At 42.9% G+C, this 20,324-nt stretch overlaps 1 protein-coding gene across 1 annotated transcript in view; it reads left to right on the top strand.

Moving 5' to 3' along the window:
- The first annotated feature begins 13,671 nt into the window (after nucleotides 1–13,671).
- Nucleotides 13,672–20,324, top strand: part of MARCHF11 (membrane associated ring-CH-type finger 11) — a 34,227-nt gene continuing 27,574 nt past the window's right edge. Inside the window, exons 1-2 of the mRNA XM_050939734.1 lie at nucleotides 13,672–14,034; nucleotides 15,397–15,552. Of these exons, the coding sequence (XP_050795691.1) occupies nucleotides 13,672–14,034; nucleotides 15,397–15,552 (519 nt within the window). The remainder of the gene's footprint in view (nucleotides 14,035–15,396; nucleotides 15,553–20,324) is intronic.

Here is a 20,324-nt window from a genome sequence, read left to right as displayed (position 1 = left end):
CTTTCCATAATTGGCAAGCAGGGTCGGGCAGGCCAGGCTCTCTGCCTGGTTCCCTTTCTAGGGAATTAACTCCTTCCCTGCTTAATCCAGTTTGGGGTATGATCATCCCACCACAGGCTTCTGTGAATTTATCACAGGGAACCTGATTTTGATCTGGTTTTAACTGCTGTGTAGGTGTGCCCATAGAGAGGTTTAAAACTCTGCTGCTGCATGTTAAGAGGACTGGTTCTTTAGCTGAAATTGCAGATACTCATGTTTTTGCTTCTAGAGATCAGGGAATTCAGTCCTCACCACAGACAACTGAATTGGTGTTGGTGGTGTATTTGGCTATGACATCTTTAACCACTAGACCATGCTCTGCTCCAAGAGTCAGGAATGAAAACCAAGAATCTTGATGCCCAGCATTCCAGTGCTGTTACATAAATAGGAGTATAACCCACTAGAAACGGGGATGTTTTGTCTCCTTTTGTGGGCTGGTCCACGTACACCTGGTCTATACTGGCAGCAGTGTAGGGTATGTGGAGCTACATGCCAAAGTGAAAAGCAGGCTGTGGTCCCACTGTGGTGGGAAACTACGTGCAGCAGTGTAGGGCTCTGGCAGGTGGGAGGCACCCAGGAAAGACTCCAGCAGCAGGGAGCTTCCAGCATAGGTGCCAACTCTATGGGTGCTTTGGGGCTGGAGCACCCACAGGGAAAAATTAGCAGGTGCTCTGCACCACCAGCAGCCAAGCTCCCCCAACTCTGCACCCCAGCCCTGCCTCTTCCCCACCTTATCCCTTGGGCATGCTGCATCCCTGCTCCTCTGCCTACCTCCCAGTGCTTCCTGCCACCTAACAGCTATTTGGTGGTGCTTTTGAGAGTTCACCGGGGCTCAACCCTCTCCGGGGCAGAGGGGAGCCACGCCAGCTCACTACATCTGGATGGGTCCAGGGAACTAGTCCTGCCAGGGGGTCTCCCTCGGTAGCCTTTGCGGTAGTCGGTTGCAATGTGGTTGCGTCTGGCCCTGGCTCTGGCAGGGCAACAACCACTGAGTCAGGAGGCTCAGGCCCTCAGGCAGGGCTGACCAGTAATAACAGCTTAAGCCCGGCCCTAGATCAGGGCAGGGCAACAAACACTGAGTCAGGGGTGTTCAGGCCTGGCTGAGCAGTAATGATAGATTTTGGCCTCCTCAGGCCAGGAAGAGGGAGAGTCTGCCACCCAGGGGTTGGGTGGCAGGGGGGATGCAGGGCCTCCCACTCCACTGCATCCCAGCCCAAGGCCCTAGCAGCAGTTGAGGATCCGCTGCTTAGTCAGTGGGGATCCTGGCCGCAACACACTGACATAAGCTCTGGTAATGCTGCAGCCAGACTGGGGTTGGCTGCCCCCGGGCCACTTCCCCACACCTCCTTGGTCCCTATCTGGGTCCTGGCGTTGGTCTCCGCAGGGTCCTGAAGCATGGGTTCTTTGCGGCAGGGGTTGATTGGCAGGTCCAGCAGCTCCTCCAGGTAGCAGGCGCAGAGTAGCTCCGGCAGCTGCTCCGGGTAGCGAGTGCGGGGTAGCTCTGGCCAGTCTGGGCGGCCACCTTGGGCCACAGGAGCTTCCCAGTCCAGAGCTCCCCTAGGGACATCTGCTTTCTCCAGCAGCTGGACTCCTACTGAGCTCTGAGGTCCGACCTTTATAGTTCCGGGTCGCCGCCTGACCCTTTGAAGGGCAGGCTCAGAGCTGCCTTGCTCCGCCCACTCTGGCCTCCGGCTGGGCTCTTCCTCCTCTGGGATGGAGGGGAGCCACACCGCTTCACTTCAGGGAGGAATGGGGATGCGGTGCACTAAGGGGAGAAGGCGGAGAAGAGGTGGGACAGGGCTTGGGGGAAGGGGGTGAAATGGGAGCGGGGTGAGGGCAGTGCAGGGGCCAGAAGAGGTAGGGAAGGGGTGGGGCCAGGGGCAGGGGTGGGGTCGAGCACCCACTGGCCAAAGGGGAAGTCGGCACCTATGGCTTCCAGAGCCTTTCCCCACTGCCTCCCCTTGCCAGATCCTTTCAGTGTGGTGAGAAAAGGCTCCAGCAATAGGACACTAGTGTAGACATGAGAGACACTACTTAGGCATGTAGAGAGCATGTAGGGTATATATCCTAGTGTGTGTCTATTTTACTTGCCTAAGTAGTGCCTGTCTATACTGCTATTTATGCCCTGCTAGTTGGGTGTGCAATGTCTCTACTCTACATATCATAAGTGTAGCCATATGTATACAGAACATACTCTCCCCACACCACAGTACTCCTATAGCTCAGGTAGACAAGGCATGTGCTGTGGATTCTAACCCTGCTGATGATGCTTGTGGTGTGTGTGTGTGTAAGTGAGGGTAGGAGCTCTGGAATAATTGTAGGAACAGTTTTGTGTTGCAAAACATATTCAGAAATGAATTTAGATATTCTAATATTTCCTTTACTGCTGTATTTTTATTATTGGTATTTGGTTAATGGGAGCTGTCTCTTTAAGAGTAAGTGGTGGCAGATTTACAGGGTGTTTGGGACTATGAGCTGTGTATGGGAGGTTTTGTCTGTGTGCCCAGTGAGTAAAAGACTCTGCTGGTGTCACATCCAAGAAGCTCAAAACTTGAGCTGATGTTATCTTTCTAGAAGCAATCCCCATTCTCATAGGTATAACATAAACGCTTATGGGGGCCTCCACCATTGCTAATGAGTTATGAAGTCTTTCACTTCTAGTTCACTTGTGTGACTCCTGCCCAACTCAGAAGGAATAAAAGCTGTTCTCATTTAATGAATATTTGTTAGTCCCGATCTGAGATGCGTTTGAGTCCAATTCTCACATCACAAATGTATCTGTATGCTTTGTACTAGTTAACAATAAGTTTGAATGTGTTAGTTGCTCTCAGAAGAGACTTTTTTTACTGTAAACAAAAAAAGGGCTCACCTGTCTGATATTGAAAAAAAAATCAGTTTGGCCTTGCACAATTGTTTTTTGATTCTTATATATGGCATATGGCAGGGAAGCAAACTGACATTATGTCATTTCTGTTTTAATAAACTGAATTCAAATATGCTTCCATTTAAGATCACCATGACAGCTGAGCCACTTCTGACAGATATTATGGAACTAAATTTGTTTGAAAACAATGACTATTTAATTCATGAAACCGTTAGTATTTTTTTTCAATAAAATACTGAAACAGGCAAACTCTGTAAACAATCTGGTTGAAGAGCAAAAAAGGTTTAAAATATCTTTGCTCTGAAGAAAAGCTCATCTATCATAGGTGAATGTCTTGAAAATAAGCTAGCCATTCTGAAAAGCTATATTCTTGCAAATAAGAGTGGATTCTCAATGATTTAAAAAAAATTAAGAGCTGCATTATAATAATACTTTAAACTTTTATAGCATATTCCATGGAAGGATCTGAAAGCACTTTGACCTCTTTACAATCATGTGAAGTAGGAAAAGATTATTATCCCCATTTCTCAGATGAGGAAACTAAGGCAAAGAGAAGTTAGGTGAACTGCTCAAGGTCACACAAGAAGTTTGTAACAGAACAAGGAATGGAATTCAGGCTTCCTGACTCCCAGTCCCATGCCTTAACAACACCATCCTCCTCCATTACAGGGAATTAAAATATGAATCCAGTGTATAAGGCATAATCCAGGGCCCAGCATCCAGCTCAAGTAGTTGGACAGAGTACTAGGCAGATGTCAGATGTGGTGTAATCTTGAAATTTAAATATTCCCAATTAATAAAAGGATGAAATGAACTAAACTTAGTTTTCTGGTTTGAGCTGCTAGGTTGGTTACAGAAAGAAGACAACTTAATTCAGTGGAAGACCCTGGATATCACTTTGAATGATAGAATTAAACTGTATTTAAGAGAAAAATGATTGGTTAAGCAAAGAGGCATACAATTACCATTTATGCAGTTGTACTCACATTCAGCAATTGAATGGTGTATCAATGGGTGATCAGTCCACTGAAAACAGAATGAAGTATAGCTTTATAATTCTGTAACTAGGGCTGTCAAGCAATTACAAAAATTAATCACAATTAATTGCACTGTTAATAATAGAATACCATTTATTTAAATATTTTTGGATGTTTTCTACATTTTCAAATATATTGATTTCAGTTACAATACAGAATACGAAGTGCACAGTGATCACTTTATATTTGATCACAAGTATTTGCACTGTAAAAAACAAAAGAAATAGTATTTTTCAGTTCACCTAATACAAGTACTGCAGTGCAATCTCTTTATCATGAAAGTTGAACTTACAAATGTAGAATTATGTACAAAAAATCTGCAATCAAAAATTAAACAATGTAAAATTTTACAGCCTGCAAGTCCACTCAGTCCTACTTCTTGTTCAGCCAATCGCTAAGACAAACAAGTTTGTTTACATTTGCAGGAGATAATGCTGCATGCTTCTTCTTTACAGTGTCACCTGCAAGGGAGAACAGACGTTCTCATGGCACTATTCTAGCCAGCATTGCAAGATATTTATGTGCCAGATGCACTAAAGATTCCTATGTCCCTTCATGCTTCAACCACCATTCCAGAGGACATGCATTCTTGCTGATGACAGGTTCTGCTTGATAACAATTCAAAGCAGTGTGGATCAATGCATGTTCATTTTCATTGTGAGTCAGATGCCACCAGCAGAAGGTTGATTTTCTTTTTTGGTGGTTTGGGTTCTGTAGTTTCCACATTGGAGCATTGCTCTTTTAAGACTTCTGAAAGCATGTGCCACACCTCGTCCCTCTCAGATTTTGGAAAGCACTTAAGATTCTTAAACCTTGGGTTGAGTGCTGTAGCTATCTTAAGAAATCTCACATTAGTACCTTCTTTGCGTTTTGTCAAATCTGCAGTGAAAGTGTTCTTAAAATGAGCAATATGTGCTGGGTCATCATCCGAGACTGCTATAACATGAAATATATGGCAGAATGTGGGTAAAACAGAGCAGGGGACATACAATTCTCTTCCCAAGGAGTTCAATCACAAATTTAATTAACACATTACATTTTTAATGAGCATAATGGAAGCATGTCCTCTGGAGTGGAAGCATGAAGGGGCATACAAATGTTTAGCATATCTGGAACATAAATACCTTGCAATGTCGGCGACAAAAGTGCCATGCAAATGCCTGTTCTCAATTTCTATTAACATTGTAAATAAGAAGAAGGCAGCATTATCATCTGTGAAAGTGAACAAACTTGTTTGTCTTAGTGATTGGCTGAACAAGAAGTAGGACTGGGCAGACTTGTAGGCACTGAAGTTTTACATTGTTTTTTTTTTTCAGTGCAATTATGTAACAAAAAATCTACATTTGTAAGTTGCATTTTCACAATAAACAGATTGCACTATATTACTTGTATGAGATGAACTGAAAAATACTATTTCTTTTGCTTATTTTTAGAGCGCAAATATTTGTAATAAAAATAATATACACTTTGCTTTCAATTACAACACAATATAATATATATGAAAATGTAGACAAACATCCAAAATATTTAATAAATTTTAATTATTGGTATTCTATTGTTTAACAATGCGATTAAAAGTGAGATTAATCACAATTAATTTTTTTAATGTTACACTTTAGATGCTAATTGCATCTCTCCCAATTTAGCAAGACTACTCCTTTTTATAAAAAATTATAATACTAATTAACATTAAACCTATCCATTACCATATTCACATTTCTGCCACCTCTTCATTGGCAGTTTATATTATACATTATTCAAATTAACATTTGCATCAATGTCCTTCCTATACTATCAATATAAATAACATGGTAATAAAACATCCAAAATTATCAAAAACATTAATTAAAAATCCTGCTAAAACCAATTATAACCAAAACAACCACAACATAACCCTAGGTCACGTCCTTGCTAACTTGTTTTCTCATCTTACTATCCCCAACTTTTACTTACACTAGAAAGCTCCATTTCTCATACTCCTCTATACTTAGGCTAACTTCAGCTAAAACCTATTTTCTATTTACCCTTTCATATATTTCTACTTAACATAACCAAACAACCCTCCTATAAACTACAGTGGTGATGAGAAACATCCACTCCCTAAGCAGCAGAGCAGCCTGCTCCATGAGTTGAAGCAGGCTCCAATGTCTGCTGCAGACTCCATGGGCCATTACACATCCCCTCTGTAAGGGAAGAAAGGACAAGAGGACCCATGCAATAGCAAATCCTCCAGTCATATCCCAATCAATAATTCAGGCTACCCATGTTCCACTTCTTCCTGTCCTGTGTGCTGCTACATAGGACACTTGCCCAGAAAGGGTCACTCTGCATTCAGTTCTCTGCCCTTGCATAGCAGAAGAACATTAGTTCCACTGCCAAAGAGTCTCTGGAGCTGCAGAGAAGCAGGCTATTTGCCCTAAAAGCACAAACACTGAGAAATGGGCCTGATCCTGTAAAAACCTCTGCGTGCATTGGCATACACAGAATTTGCAAGACCAAGCTCTGTATCTAGCTGCTGCTGTTAAAGATGTACAAAAAGGGCTCATTTCAGAGACTTCATTCATTCTCTTCTCGGCAGAAATCTTACTGATAACAACATAGAGAGGCCTTCTTAAATACCAGTTTTTAGGTGGACATAATCTTTGGGTTGCATGGTTCTTCTCTTCCTTTGCCTGGCTCTGCTTTAAAATGGAGCCCTGCTATATCTTTGGGTTGTCACCTTGTGAAGACTACTTCAGTTTTGTACTAATCTGCATTAGGCTGTTGGGTGAGTCACAAAACATCCTTGACATGTCCTATTGATTATGAATTGAAGTTTATAAAACCACTAAAAAGAGCATCTATCATGTAAAATTGACCCTTTTTCACAGCCTCATGGGAGTCTTGGGTGGCCACAGAATCCCTGAATATGCAAGACTTTACTCACTCTTAGAATCAGGATCAACCTTTTGGCTGCTAGCTCGTAAGTGCTAGTGCAGTTTTAGAGCTCCATCAGCTGTGGATTCAATACGGGGTGGATGGGGCCCTAAATATGTATTTCCAAGACAGTGAGAAGCACAACTAAGAATTAAAGGTTTTATAACACAGTAGTTTTCTACACTACAGAACATATTAATTGGTTGACATAACCATAAAAGCTTTCCTTGCAGGATGTGTATGTGTTCATAACAGAAAACAGTAACATTGTATGAATAAGCAAATGATATACAATCACAAGCACTGCAATTAACCATCTGTTCACATTTTCTAATGTTGTGTTGTTGCTGAATGATTTAAAATGGCGGTGTAACAGATGTCTGTCTTATTCATAGACACATTTTATGTTATTCCAAACATGTAAAGCATATTTAAAATTAAATCTGAATGTTCAATTATTCTAAGAATGCCTTTAAAAAGTACAGGTGATTGTCCCTGATTAGGTGTACTGCTTTGTACATTAAAGTACATATTTAATAATACTGCATTAAGTTCCTGCATTATTTAACATACATTTTATGATTATATCATTTTTCCCTTTCCTTTTTAAGTGAGTTCATTTTGCCCTTTGCTTAGCTGAATTCTAATGAGATAATATTTTAACATATTGGTAATTGTTTTCTTTTCTCTTTTATAAAAACAAAAAAGATGCATTTTATCTTTTCACAGAAACATTGGAATTGTCAAAATGAAACAGACCAATGATCCATCCAGTCAAGTATTTTGTCTGACAGTGACAAATGTTTGTGAATCAGGGAAATATTTCGTTAAAAAGCAGGATTTGGTAACTGTGTGTGCCACAATATACCATATCCACTCCTCAAGGACCTCTCCTTGACCATCCCCTTTACACTTTATTCCTAGGTAACTTCATCCAGCCTTTACAGTGCCTGTGCTGATGACTCACAGAACTACTTATCCACCCCTAATATTTTCTTCTCTTCAAAAATGCCCTCTGAGTATCTCTTTGACTTCTCTTCCTGGGCGTCCCACCTACAATTCATACTCAACATGTCCAAAACTGGAATAATCTTTTCTCCCAACCCTCTGGTGCAACCACATGAAAAAGATTGGGTTGGGCTGGGAGAGAGGGAGGAAGAGGAATGAGAATAGGCAGGCTAGTAAAATGTTGGTGGAGAGATGTCATTCATTCCCCTCAGTGGTTGCACTTCCCCTACCTTCTCCATTAACTGCTGACAACTCCACTTTTCTCACTGTCCCACAGCTTCATCACCTATCAGTTTGTTTTTATTATTTATTATTTGTATGATGGTAGTGCCTAGAGACCACAGCCAAGATCAAGGGCCCGTTGTGCAAGGCACTGTACAGACACAGTAAAAGGCAATCCCCTCCAATAACAATTTACAATCCTAATAGAAGAGACATATAAAGGAAGTATTATTTCCATTTAACATATAGGGAACTGAGGCACAGAGAGATTAAATGACTTACTTACGGTCTGCAGCAGAGTTAGGAATTGAACACAAATCTCCTGAGTCCCAGGCTGCTGTCTTAAACACAAGAACATCCTTCCTCTTTTTAACTTTTCTTCCTTCCACCCCACCACATTGATGCTGTTACTAAAATTTACCACATCTCCAAAATCTGTCCCTTCTTCTCTGCTTTTATTTTTCTCCTTTCTGCTTTTTCCTCTCTTATTTTTTTGGCTCCCATACCTGTTTCCCACTCACCAGAAGGCTGCACGCTACTTGGGTGGAAGATGTGTCATGTAGTGTTCTCCACAGCTTCTGCTCTTTTCCTTTGCTTCTCCTCCCATCACCCAGCATGCTGAAAAACACAGATAAACTCTGAAGCATGAAGATCAATTGTGTTTGCAGTTTTATTTTAATTTGTGTAACTGCAAGTTTATCCTAGACAGATAAATAAGTACTTCTTTAAAGATCTTACTAAACTATTTGTCTAAAGATATCCTCTAGCAATGAATTCTATGTTATACACACACAAACCCCAACTAAACATACAATTCCTTTTATCCATTTCAGATTTTCTGTCTTTGATTGAGGAATACCCTTTTTGCACTTGCATTATAGGAAAGGTAAAATAGGAGCACTCAATTAGCCTTCTTCACACATTATTCTATATATCTCAGTCATATTTATTTCTTCCTCCCTCTTCCGATATTAGGAAAACAATTGTCTGATTTCTACTTTGAGGTTTTTATCTTTCTATAAAAGGCTATTTCTTTCTAAAAATTGAGTTCTCTACTGAATGTTTTTGGGTACAAAAGAGAAAGAGAAAGAAAATCAGAACTTTATACAAAGGGATACTGATACATTATTGTTCCATTATATTGATTACAATAGCCTTGCAGTAATTATTTTCCCTTTTCACCCTCTTGTTTCACCACGTTTCTAATTGTTTTTAGCTTATTTTCTCTCTCCTTCAATATTTGACTTTTGTTTTGTTTTGATAGTTCTTATTCTTTCATTTGTAATGTAGTTTCTTCTTTCTTGAGCATGTGTCAGATTATACCTTCATTTCTATTTGGTCTCTTTTGTTCAGCCTCCAATAACAATAACTTGTTTTATAACACCATCTTGAATGATCCCAGTGTATGATACAGATTGCTGCATATACATGGATCAGTCATCAGTACTGAAATGCAGCCCCTCCTGGGGCTAAGTATGAATGGTATTCTGTGTCAATAACTCAACATGACAATTTTCTGTAGGACAAGTAAACAGAAGTTTGCAAATTTAAGTTACAGGAGAAATTTTAGGTAGCCAGAAAGTAGTTATCCATTGCCTTGGTTATTTTTTGCTCTTTGGCCTGTTTTTCTGTCTTCTCTGAGTTTTGCTCACTCTTTGATTTTGGTCTCTTTCTCCCTCAGCCTTTTAAAATACAATTGATTTTTTTTGTCCTTGCATGTATTATTCCCCCCCACTCCACACACACAGACTGGTGCTCTCAGCTTCCTCACTTTTCTATTGTCAGATTTCCCCTCTCTTCCTGTATCTTTTTATATGAGCCATTTAATCATTTTCCAGATAAAGGAGGCATCAGTTGTACAGGACACTTCTGCTCAGTACACAAATTCTGAAGTCTTAATTCATAGTTTACTCAAAAAATCCTATTTAAGTAAACAAACTAAGGACTGAGTTATTTTTTGGATGAGTAATGACTGAATTAAACCTAAGTAAAGACTACATGATTTGGCCCACAGAACCAGGTTTTTAAAGGTGTAGAGAGGTGCTAGTGGGATTTTCAAAAATGTCTAGGAGGTTAGCTCCCTTTGAAATCATAGTGACTAACAGCCCACAGACTTGGTTTCTTTTTCAGAAAATGCTTCAATGCTTTGAATTAGATTAAGATGTTAATACTAGAGAAGTATTTTCTTTGTACTCGAGGATCACTAGTAGTGATGCAGCTGCCTACTCTATGTAGCTGAGATAGCTCTGTCCACAGGTTGCCACCTCAGTGCCTCTCCTTGTGGCAAAGCATAGTGCTGCAGGCCCTCTGCCTCAGTTTACCCAACAAGTATTTCCTACCTGGTCTCGTGGTTTATGTGGCTCAGGCATCCATTAGGTCACCACAAAAATTCAATCCCAGCCCAAACTAACAGGCAAAAACAACAACAACCAAAGGAAAAAAAAACACTCCCCACATACTCTAAGAAGGGGAGCCTTTGCCCCAGCTGGTCTTAATTATCAGCCTTTATGAGGTCATTCATCCATTCACCCTCTTGGTTTAGCTTTCCATCCCCTTCCTGTCAGGACACTATTTGCCATAGCTTGGCTTAAGACCACGAGCAAAGCTTGTGTACATCTAAATAGTCCCCTATCAAGGTCTACCGTCCCTTTAGAGAAGCTTAAACAGGCAGCAATCCTACTCAACATTGGACTCCTACCCACCTTTTCTCCCCAAAGGAAGCTGTTCCTCTTCACTGCTTGCTAACCAGACTCCTACTGACTGCGTTCTCCTCTTTTGAGTCCTACCCTTCCTGTCTAACATCCACTACAGACAGTGTGGGCAGAGCTAATTAGGCTCACAGCAGTACCTTCAGATTTTGTAAACCCTATCAGAGTCCCTGAGAGCAAAATTTAGGTTTTCTCATCTTCTGTTATTTATTTCTTATTAAATGCTGAGAAGTGAAAGTACCTGTCTGGCTAGATAGTTGCCCTTTGATTTCCTTTTCCCTTCCTTGTCAAGTCCTTTTGCTTCCTTTATTATGAGATGAAAAATCCATTGTTTTTACATATAGAATTTCTCAGATACTTTATGAGATCCGGTAAAAGTTTATGAAGTTGTAAATATATGGGATTTAAAGTTTTTTTTATTATAAAGTACTTTCTGAACATATGTATTTTAACCAGAATGGGTATTTGTACAGGTATTTTTTATGCTTATCAGAAGATAAAAATATTTTCAAGCATATTTTATAAACTTGTAACAGCATCCATGTTTGGAAAATGGACATCAGGAAAAGAACACATGGACTACTATTTTGCAAACACAATCCCTGCAGGCCACTCTGATAAAAGAAATGAACCACTGGTCTAAGAGGATGGGAGTCCTCTTGCCAGCTATGCCACCCCCATTCTCCAAGGAGCACCAGCAACACTTATCTAGAAAATCTTGCTTGTCCCATACTCTTTTTCAAAATGTACCTCTTTGATGCACACTCACGCTCACTCTCTCAAACATAAGCAGCATTTTTCTGTTGATTGCATCCCATACCTCTCATCTCAGGTCATCCCAAAGCTGTAGCAATATTATATTGTACAGAATGTAACTGCATATTTGTTTTTAATAAAGGGGAGTGAGGAAGAATCTGCAATATAACTCTTAAACCAAAGAGAGAATGGGGGAAGGAGAAAAGAGATGAAACATGTACTGTTGACTCTTCATTTTGAAGGTGTGTGGACACACAATTTTTTCCCCATTTTCTTTCCCAGGAAGGGAGTGGGGGATAGGGGGTATTAGTCTCTGAAGCAGAGCTATCAAGCAAGGCCAATCCTGTCATATACAGCAGGTAGTTCAGGTAGGTGAGATGCCTCTAAAAGACAGCAAAGTACTGGAATGTAGCAAAATATGTGAAGTCTATTCATTGATTGAGTGACTGCTTGACTCTCTCTCTCTCTCTCTGAGGGAGAGAGAGTATATGGTTTAGCAAGAAACCGGGTTTCCGTTTTAAATATGAATTTATGACTAACACAACTCTCTCTGTGTCTCCTGGGGAAGAGGATGGGCATTTTCCAGTCACTCCAGTGCATATGTAGAGCAGAAAAGGAAACTGCAGGCAGTAGTAAATATCAAGGCTCAAGGACATTTGTTTGTTAACAGATAAATCTGAATAGATATCGCTTACCCATGTCCTGCTCCTATTTTTTAGTAAGTCCCCAGTAACAGCCCAAAATGCTTCAGCATGCAAATGTTAGTGAAGTGTTTTGTGGCAATAGCTGTATAATACTGTAGTCTTTATGTACAAAGGATAAATCCTGCATTGGGGTGTGGCAGTCTCATGAGAGGAGGCGTGTGTTGTGGCGGCATAGTTTAAGGTGGAAAAGGTATGTGAGAAACAGTTCATAGGTGTTGCAGTGTCTAGGGATGGAGGGGAGGTGTGCTGGAGGGTAATGGTGTTCAAGAGAGGGAGTATGTAAGTGTGTGCATGGTAATTGACTGTGTCCATGAAGTGAAGATGACTGTGTTGGAAGGGGGAAAGTGACTGTGTCTATTGTGGGACAGTGCTGGGGCGGGGCGGGGGAGGAGGACTGTTTTTCTGTCTGCTTGGGAAAGATGGATAGTGTTGGAGGGGAGCTAATTATTTATGAGGGAGAGTTAATGGTGTTGCAATGGATGATTTGTAGAGGGGAGATGATAATTTTTGAAGGGGGCAAGCATGTATGTGTGAGGAGTTTTAAGGGGAACAGGTGATTGTCCAGGGAAGGAAGGTGAGTTGTGTTGGAAAGGGGGAGCAGCTGTTTGTGTATTAGGTGGGGAAGTGACAGATGGTTGCAAAAGACAAGTGACATGCTGGTGGGAAGGTGACTGGGGCCATAGGGGAAGATCACTGTGTGGAAGGGGGCAGGTGACTTGTGTGCATGGAAGGTGATAGTGTTGGAAGGGAATGTTTGAATATGAACATTTTTCCAGTGGGGGGAGGTGACCGTGTCCTTGGTGTGTGTGGTAGGGGTGTATGTGCGTAGGTGTGTGCAGAGGGGTAGGGCTGCCACTTGTCCAGGTTTCCCCGGGATTGTCCTGCGGCCGAGGCAGCTGTCCTGGGCAATCTGTAGGGTGCCCAGTGCTCCCCGCCAGCGGGCCAGCTGTGTGGGCTCAGGATCGTGCCAGAGGGACCTCAGAGGTGGCTGCCCTGGCTGGTGCGGGGGGGGGGGATTGTGTCCCTGCTGCGCGATGGTGACAGTGCCCCGGTGCGGGAGGGGGCACAGGGGTGACAACCCCCGGCAGTGAGGGCGGGGGCGGGGGGAGGCGTCTCGGTGTCTGTGCCGCGTGGCGGTTGCAGTGACTATCTCGCGCTCGCTGCCCCGCCCGGCTCGCGCCGTGTAACGGTCTCTCGCGCTCTCCGTTCGGAGGCGGCTGTTTGCGTCTGGAGCCGGAGCTGCGCGAGCCGCCCTGACAGCGGGACCCGCCCCCTCCCCTCGTCCCAGCCCCGCCGCCTCCGCCCCGGTCACCTTCCCGGTTGCTCTGAGGGCGCAGAGAGGGGTCCCCGCCCCCGGGTCCGGCTCGGGCCAGCGGGTGTCCCGGGCCGGCGGGGGGATGAGCTGCGGCGGGGCGAGCAGCATCGCCGGCCCCGGGGAGCCGCAGCGAGACCCCGCCGCCGCCGCCCCCCTGGAGCTGCCGGTCGCGGAGGAGAGCGCGGGGCTGCGGCGGCTGCAGCCCCAGGAGAAGCCGGCGGCCGACGACCCCCCCGGGGCGGGGCAGAGCAGCGGCTCCGGCGGGACTCCCTCGGGCCCCTCCGAGGGGAGAAGCGGCGGCTCGGAGAGAGCCCGCGGGCAGGCGGGGGCCGCGGGCGGCGACAAACCCGAGACCCGCTCCGTGTGCGGCAGCGACAGCGGCAGCGACAGCAACCCCGGCGGCGCCGGCCCCATCTGCAAGATCTGCTTCCAGGGCGCCGAGCAGGTGAGAACCGGCCGGACAGGCGCCCCGGGAGGGACGGACAGGCGGGCGGATCCAGCCCGGCCGCCAGGCACGCACCCCTGAGCCGCCGGCCTCTCTCTGGCGCACGCGGCTCGGGGCAGGTTGCTGGAGGCTGCAGGTCCCGGCGCGCCGCGGTCAGCACCCTGGACAGGGCTCGGAGCCGGACCCAGCGCTTCGACTTGCGCCGCCAGTGGCTGGAAAACGAGCCCCGGAGTGGCCGAGTCGAGCAGGCTCCGTTTAGTGAGGCCGCCCTGGGTTGGCTCGTAACTCAGCTCAGCGACAGCTGGGGGTAAATGCAATGGGCACAAGAGCGAGGGGCTGCGACAAGCCTCTGTGAAGAGCTTCGCCAGCCTCCGCTGCAAATCTAAACAGGCAGGGAAATTATTGGTCTGTTACTTAGGATGCAGCCTCTCCCCTCAAAGACTTCAAGAGCAAAATCCCATTCTCCAAGCTTCTTGTCTTCTACATGTTAATCAACCGTTACTAGTTTCCCAGTAGTTTTATGAAGAAAACCTAGGGAAAGATTTCATGATTGGTCATAATCACAATATCGGAGCCGGACACTTCCACTAGCATTTTACTCTATAGCTGTCAGCTTAGTCGGCCAGCTCCCTCTCTGGGCCATTATGACATAAACGGGGATTTGGTTTATTTTCTCTTAAAAAGCAAGAAAATGGGGGGAAAACCAATGCTATTATTTGTAGTATCCAGTTAGAGTTTAATGTATGAGTCTACTAGCTTTGTGTTTTATTTTAGAACATAGGTGAGGGCAGTTGTTAGTATGAGAGGTAGCCTATTACATTTGTGAAGTAGCATCACAGAAATAAGAAAGCTTCAACTAAGCACACAGTCATCCAAGTATTTGTTACAAGATGTAATTCTGATGGGAAAGACATATTTAGATTTTTTTAAGTGTTCATTTTGTAGAGAATTTTTATGGTGTAATTGCTGACAGTCAGGAATCTTAACAGTACAAATGCTAGTGTAAGCATTCCGTTCACTATGATGTCATACATTTCCTTCTTATCCATGATTAAGAATTACTGCAGAGAAAATACATCTAACCATCCATCTAAAGTTACTCAAAAGAGATCATAACGTGACCATTAGCATAATAATTGCACATGCAGTGAGTTACCTGTTGATTGTAATGTGGTAGAATATTTAAGTTGGAGATAATGATATCTTTAAAAGAGCTCTAACTTTTGAGTTTTATTTTAGCCAAAAATATAGAAGTGTAGGATAGGGACTAAAACAAATTCATTGTTCCAGAACAGGTAACATGAAATATTGTGTAAGCAAACAAAATAAATCCCCCTCACATTTATTTTTGTCTTGTTTCAGGGTGAATTGTTAAATCCTTGCCGATGTGATGGGTCAGTACGGTACACACATCAATTGTGTCTCTTAAAGTGGATCAGTGAAAGAGGGTCATGGACCTGTGAGCTCTGCTGTTACAGATACCATGTTATAGCAATTAAAATGAAAAAACCTTGCCAGGTAACATTTTTACATACTTACAGACCAAAAATGTTACTTCGTTTCTATATTTCAGAGACTTGCAAATGTTAATTTATGGCACACAGGCAAATTTAATAAAATATTGATTTATTCTCCTCCTTGACATTGTCTCAACAGATCACCTCTGTGAGACTGCATGCCCTGCTGTGAGGCACTGGATCCCATTTCAAAGTGCCCAGTCATTGGGGAAGAGTACACACCAGAGTAGGATCCAGTCATTTGGTAGGGGGAGGCTCTTCTGGCCTAAGACTACTTACAGAAGAAGTTCTTGCCTCTATCCCAACAAGAGCTGTTTGGATCCCTTGCCTGTAGGCAGGGCAGCCAGGTCCTCTAAGGACTCAGGTTGCCTCTTGGAAGCATCTTCTTGAACAACATTGCAGGAAGTGTTAGGGTTAAACAGTCATCCAGTAATATGCATTAATTCTCTGGATATGGTAAAGACTCAAAGATTGGTTCCACGTATGCTCTACCACTATGGAATCAAAAGTGATAAGACCTCCTTGGATCTAAGTCAGTCTTTTACTTTGGGTCCTATTTTGGTCCTTAGCCAAGTTCTGAAAGATTGAGGTGAGGGACAAAAGGTAACTTGATGCTGCTTTTACACTTTCCCAGTCGTGCAGTCAGATGTGGGCCACTTCAACCCCTGCTACGACCTACAGCAGCGTAAGAGTATATAAAGGCAGCAGCCCCCCTCAGTAACTGTTCCAGAAGTTAAAGCATGCAGTACCACTTTGGCCAAGCCTTCTTTTTCATGACCACACCAAGGAGCTTCAAAGTAGAATAGCATAGAGCCCGCCCTCCTGAGAAAACTCTTACTTAGGCCAGCTTAATGGCCCCTTTGCACTGACAGAATGGTTAAAAGCAGTATGAGCCCTATAAATTGGAGTACTGTGTGCCTGAGTCCAAACTAAGATATTTGTATAATTTGTTGGATCCCACGAGTCCAGGGTTGATCGAACCTCCTCAGATCCAAGGCACTCAGATCATTTCCTTGCTCCTACAAGTCTGAGGGTGATGGGCTTTCCATGGATCCAAGGTGCTTAAATTCTGTCAGATCCTAGGAGTCTGAAGGTGAAAGGGCCTCCTTAGGTTGAAGGCATTCTGATCCTTTTCCATATACTAGGTGTCTTCACAAATTGCTGTGTCGTCAGGCCTATTCTTTCAGGTTCTATAGAGGGAATTCTCCCAAACTTCTCCATACTTCAGATCTAAAGGGTGTTGGGGGACCTGGCTTTGCCTCTCCTTAAACCTACAGGGACATGAATTTGAGGAAGGGTCCAGAGGATAAAGGCATGGATTCTAGTGGGTATTCTTCTGGTACTACAATTTCTGGGGCACATTTGCCAGCTTAGTTGCACAACACGTGATGCGGTTTCCCAAGCTGTGTTCCTGCTGGATATTTGACCTATCACCACCATCATCAACTCTATTCTTTCAGAGACAGGAATCTGTTTCCTTTTACCAGACAGACAATATGCCACTTGGATTCACTGATTGTGTTGATAGTGTCTGAAAGGACCAACATGGGAGGAAGGCATATTGTTATGTGGCCTTTTGTCTTAGAAATTATGCTATTATGGGGAAGCTATGGATTGCTACATATTCTGAAAGGTAGAAAGCTCAGGATACATACATCCATATATCTGGAAAGCAGAAGCCCAGAAAGTACCTCAGTTTCAATGGGGATATTAATTTGATCACCAGAGATTATGTAATAACCTTTTGATGAACAATTGCTACAAAGGTGGATGTCTAAGTGAAAACAGTTTAAAAATTTGGAGAGCCTAATGAGAGAATTCCAGTGTTTTTTGTCTCTTCAATTATTATACTGTTTTTTTTGTCCTTGGTGTGGTCAGGTTTGGCCTGCAATACAACCAGAAGTTACTTGGTCTTCCCTTTGTTTGTGCAAATGAATTCAGTATCTTTAATCCTTTAGAAAATGGTTATTTTAAAGATTCTATGACAATTTATTTTCATATTATGACTTACATATTAATATGGTTAAACCCTTGGTTCTCATACAGTTTATGAAAGCTCCCTTTGTGCCTCTTAGTACCTGTTTCTTCTTACATCAATCAGTGAACTTTCCTTCGCCTGTGGCTATAGTACCTATCAGAAGAGTTTCAGAACCACAGTTTTTGATAGCAGATCCTCCTTGTGCAAATATTCACAATGATATAGTAGTCCTAACATCACATCTCAAATTCTAGACTATGCTGGTCTTGGACTTTCATTAAAATCAGGCAAGTTTTTTTAAACCAGGATTTTACTAAGCCTTATAATCCATTTAAGTTTGGTTCCACACTTTTGTTGTTAAGAGGGGCTCCTGGGCAATCCTAAACCGTATCCACACAACCAATGGCAGATGCAGATACTTGCTGCAGAAATGGAAAATTAAAGACTCTCCAGTGTGTGACTGTGGTCACCAAGAACAGACTATGGAAAATATAACAACTCAATGCTCGATTCACAAATCGGAAGGAGGCATCACACAGCAATACTCTGCTATTTTAGATGCAATTATCTGGCTTAACAATCTAAATGTAAAATTATAGTTGTTGCTCTTACATTTACATCAGCCATATGAAAAAGGAAAAGACTGGTCATTTTCTTGACAGGAAAAAGCCCTTTAAGGTAATTTGTGGGTTTTGGTGAAAAGCTAAGACCCAATTCATTTCAGTCCAGGGATGATTCAAGTGTATCATATGCCATCTTTCAGACAGGCTAAACACTCCTTGAAGTTCCTGTACAACCAGGAGCCAATGCCCTTTTACCAAAGAGCTAGAACAGGGGTAGGCAACCTATGGCATGGGTGCCGAAGGCAGCACGCGAGCTGATTTTCAGTGGCACTCACGCTGCCCAGGTCCTGGCCACCAGTCCGGGGAGCTCTTCATTTTAATTTAATTTTAAATGAAACTTTTAAAATCTTTTAAAAGACTTATTTACTTTACATACAACAATAGTTTAGTTATATATTATAGACTTATAGAAAGAGACCGTCTAAAAACATTAAAATGTATTACTGGCATGTGAAACCTTAAATTAGAGTGAATAAATGAAGATTCAGCACACCACTTCTGAAAGGTTGCCGACCCCTGATCTAATCTCTTGTAGATGGGATCTGGGTAGATAGTGTCATGAAAGAGAGAGATGGCTTTTTTACTCACATACCTTTTGTTCTCAAATGTATTGCCTCTGCAGAGCCACACCAGTCCTCCCTTTCCCCTTCTACTTCAGAGATTTACAGGATGTGCCCAGAATTAGAGAGGAAAAATTAGGAGTTGGGTTTTTTGTAACCCTTAGTTCCAGAATGTTGGATTAGCCAGCAATGTGAACATTTCTCCTAGAATCCAACTGCTTTGTATGGTTTCTGTTGCTGCATGACATGTAATCTCAAAGTGGGCCTCTATGGAGGCAGTAGATTCAGGGAACGTTTATGTTGGTAACCGCTTTTTCAGTATATTTTGTCATGGTGCACATCTAACCACATGCCAGCTAACTACCATCAAGGGACCCACTCCTGAAAATATGCAACATGTTGACAGGATGAGGCACAAAAGCATAATTACAAACTGAGAAAATTCATATTTACTTTTAAGATTAGCCAACTGGTTTGCTGGCAGTGGGAGATGTAGATTACAAATTAATTGGAGAGATGCAAGTTGTGCATTTCCCCCCAGTATCCTGTCCTTTCAGTGAGCCAGATGTAAACAAGCATAACTCTAATAGTAAATGTTAAAGTCAGTGGAATTGCTCCTTTTTACAGCAGGGAAGAATTTTTGTCCCAATTCTGATGCTTGCTTTGTCTCTGGTCCAATGATTCTTTCATTTTTATCCAGTGGCCCGGGATGTGGATAAATGTATGAGAATGACTCTGTAGCCTGGTGGTTATAGCATGCATGTGGGAGACCCAGAATCTAGCCCTCCTGCTCCAATGACTTTTTTAAAATTGTCCAGGGCTTAAACTGCAGCAAGGGAGATTTAGGTTGGACATTAGGAAAAAGTTCCTAACTGTCAGGGTAGTTAAACACTGGAATAGATTGCCTAGGGAAGTTGTGGAATCTCCATCTCTGGAGATATTTAAGAGTAGGTTAGATAAATGTCTATCAGGGATGGTCTAGACAATATTTGGTCCTGCCATGAGGGCAGGGGACTGGACTCGATGACCTCTCGAGGTCCCTTCCAGTCCTAGAGTCTATGAGTCTATGAGAGTGAAACAGCTTCAGTAGGAGAGATTAAGAGAGCCCCACATTAGAATATCCCATAGCGCAGGGGCTAGAGCACCTACCTGAGAAGCTGTAGGTATCAGTTTAAATCCTTTCTTCCCACTCAGGTGGAGGGGTAACTTGAACTGGGTAGTTCCCACATGTAAGGTGAATACCCTAACGACTGGGCTAAACATTATGAGGGAGGATCCTCCTCTCTTGCATTTTGTGTAAGCGTCTTTATAGGGACCTGATCTGATAGGCAAGCCCCAAGCATACTTACTGGATTGGGCCCCGCAGGCAATTAGATGGAGTAATGCCTGTCTTCCCCTAGTTCATATGTTGCTTTGGGGCTATAAAAGAGAATAAATAGGCTACTTTTTAAAAAATGTTTTATATTTTAAACTGTTATGATCATAGAATCATCATCATTTGTGGATGGAAATGCAAGAAATATTAGTCAGTTAACACTGTAATTTGTTAGTTTTCAAGAAAGAGGAGTCCTAGTGGTGAATTAATTTAGAAGCTGATTTAATGTTAAGTTGA

This window comes from Gopherus flavomarginatus, chromosome 2 (genome assembly GCF_025201925.1).
Source record: "Gopherus flavomarginatus isolate rGopFla2 chromosome 2, rGopFla2.mat.asm, whole genome shotgun sequence".
Lineage (NCBI taxonomy): Eukaryota > Metazoa > Chordata > Testudines > Testudinidae > Gopherus > Gopherus flavomarginatus.
The sequence above is the reverse complement of the archived record's forward strand: the minus strand, read 5'-3'. Positions and strand labels throughout refer to the sequence as shown.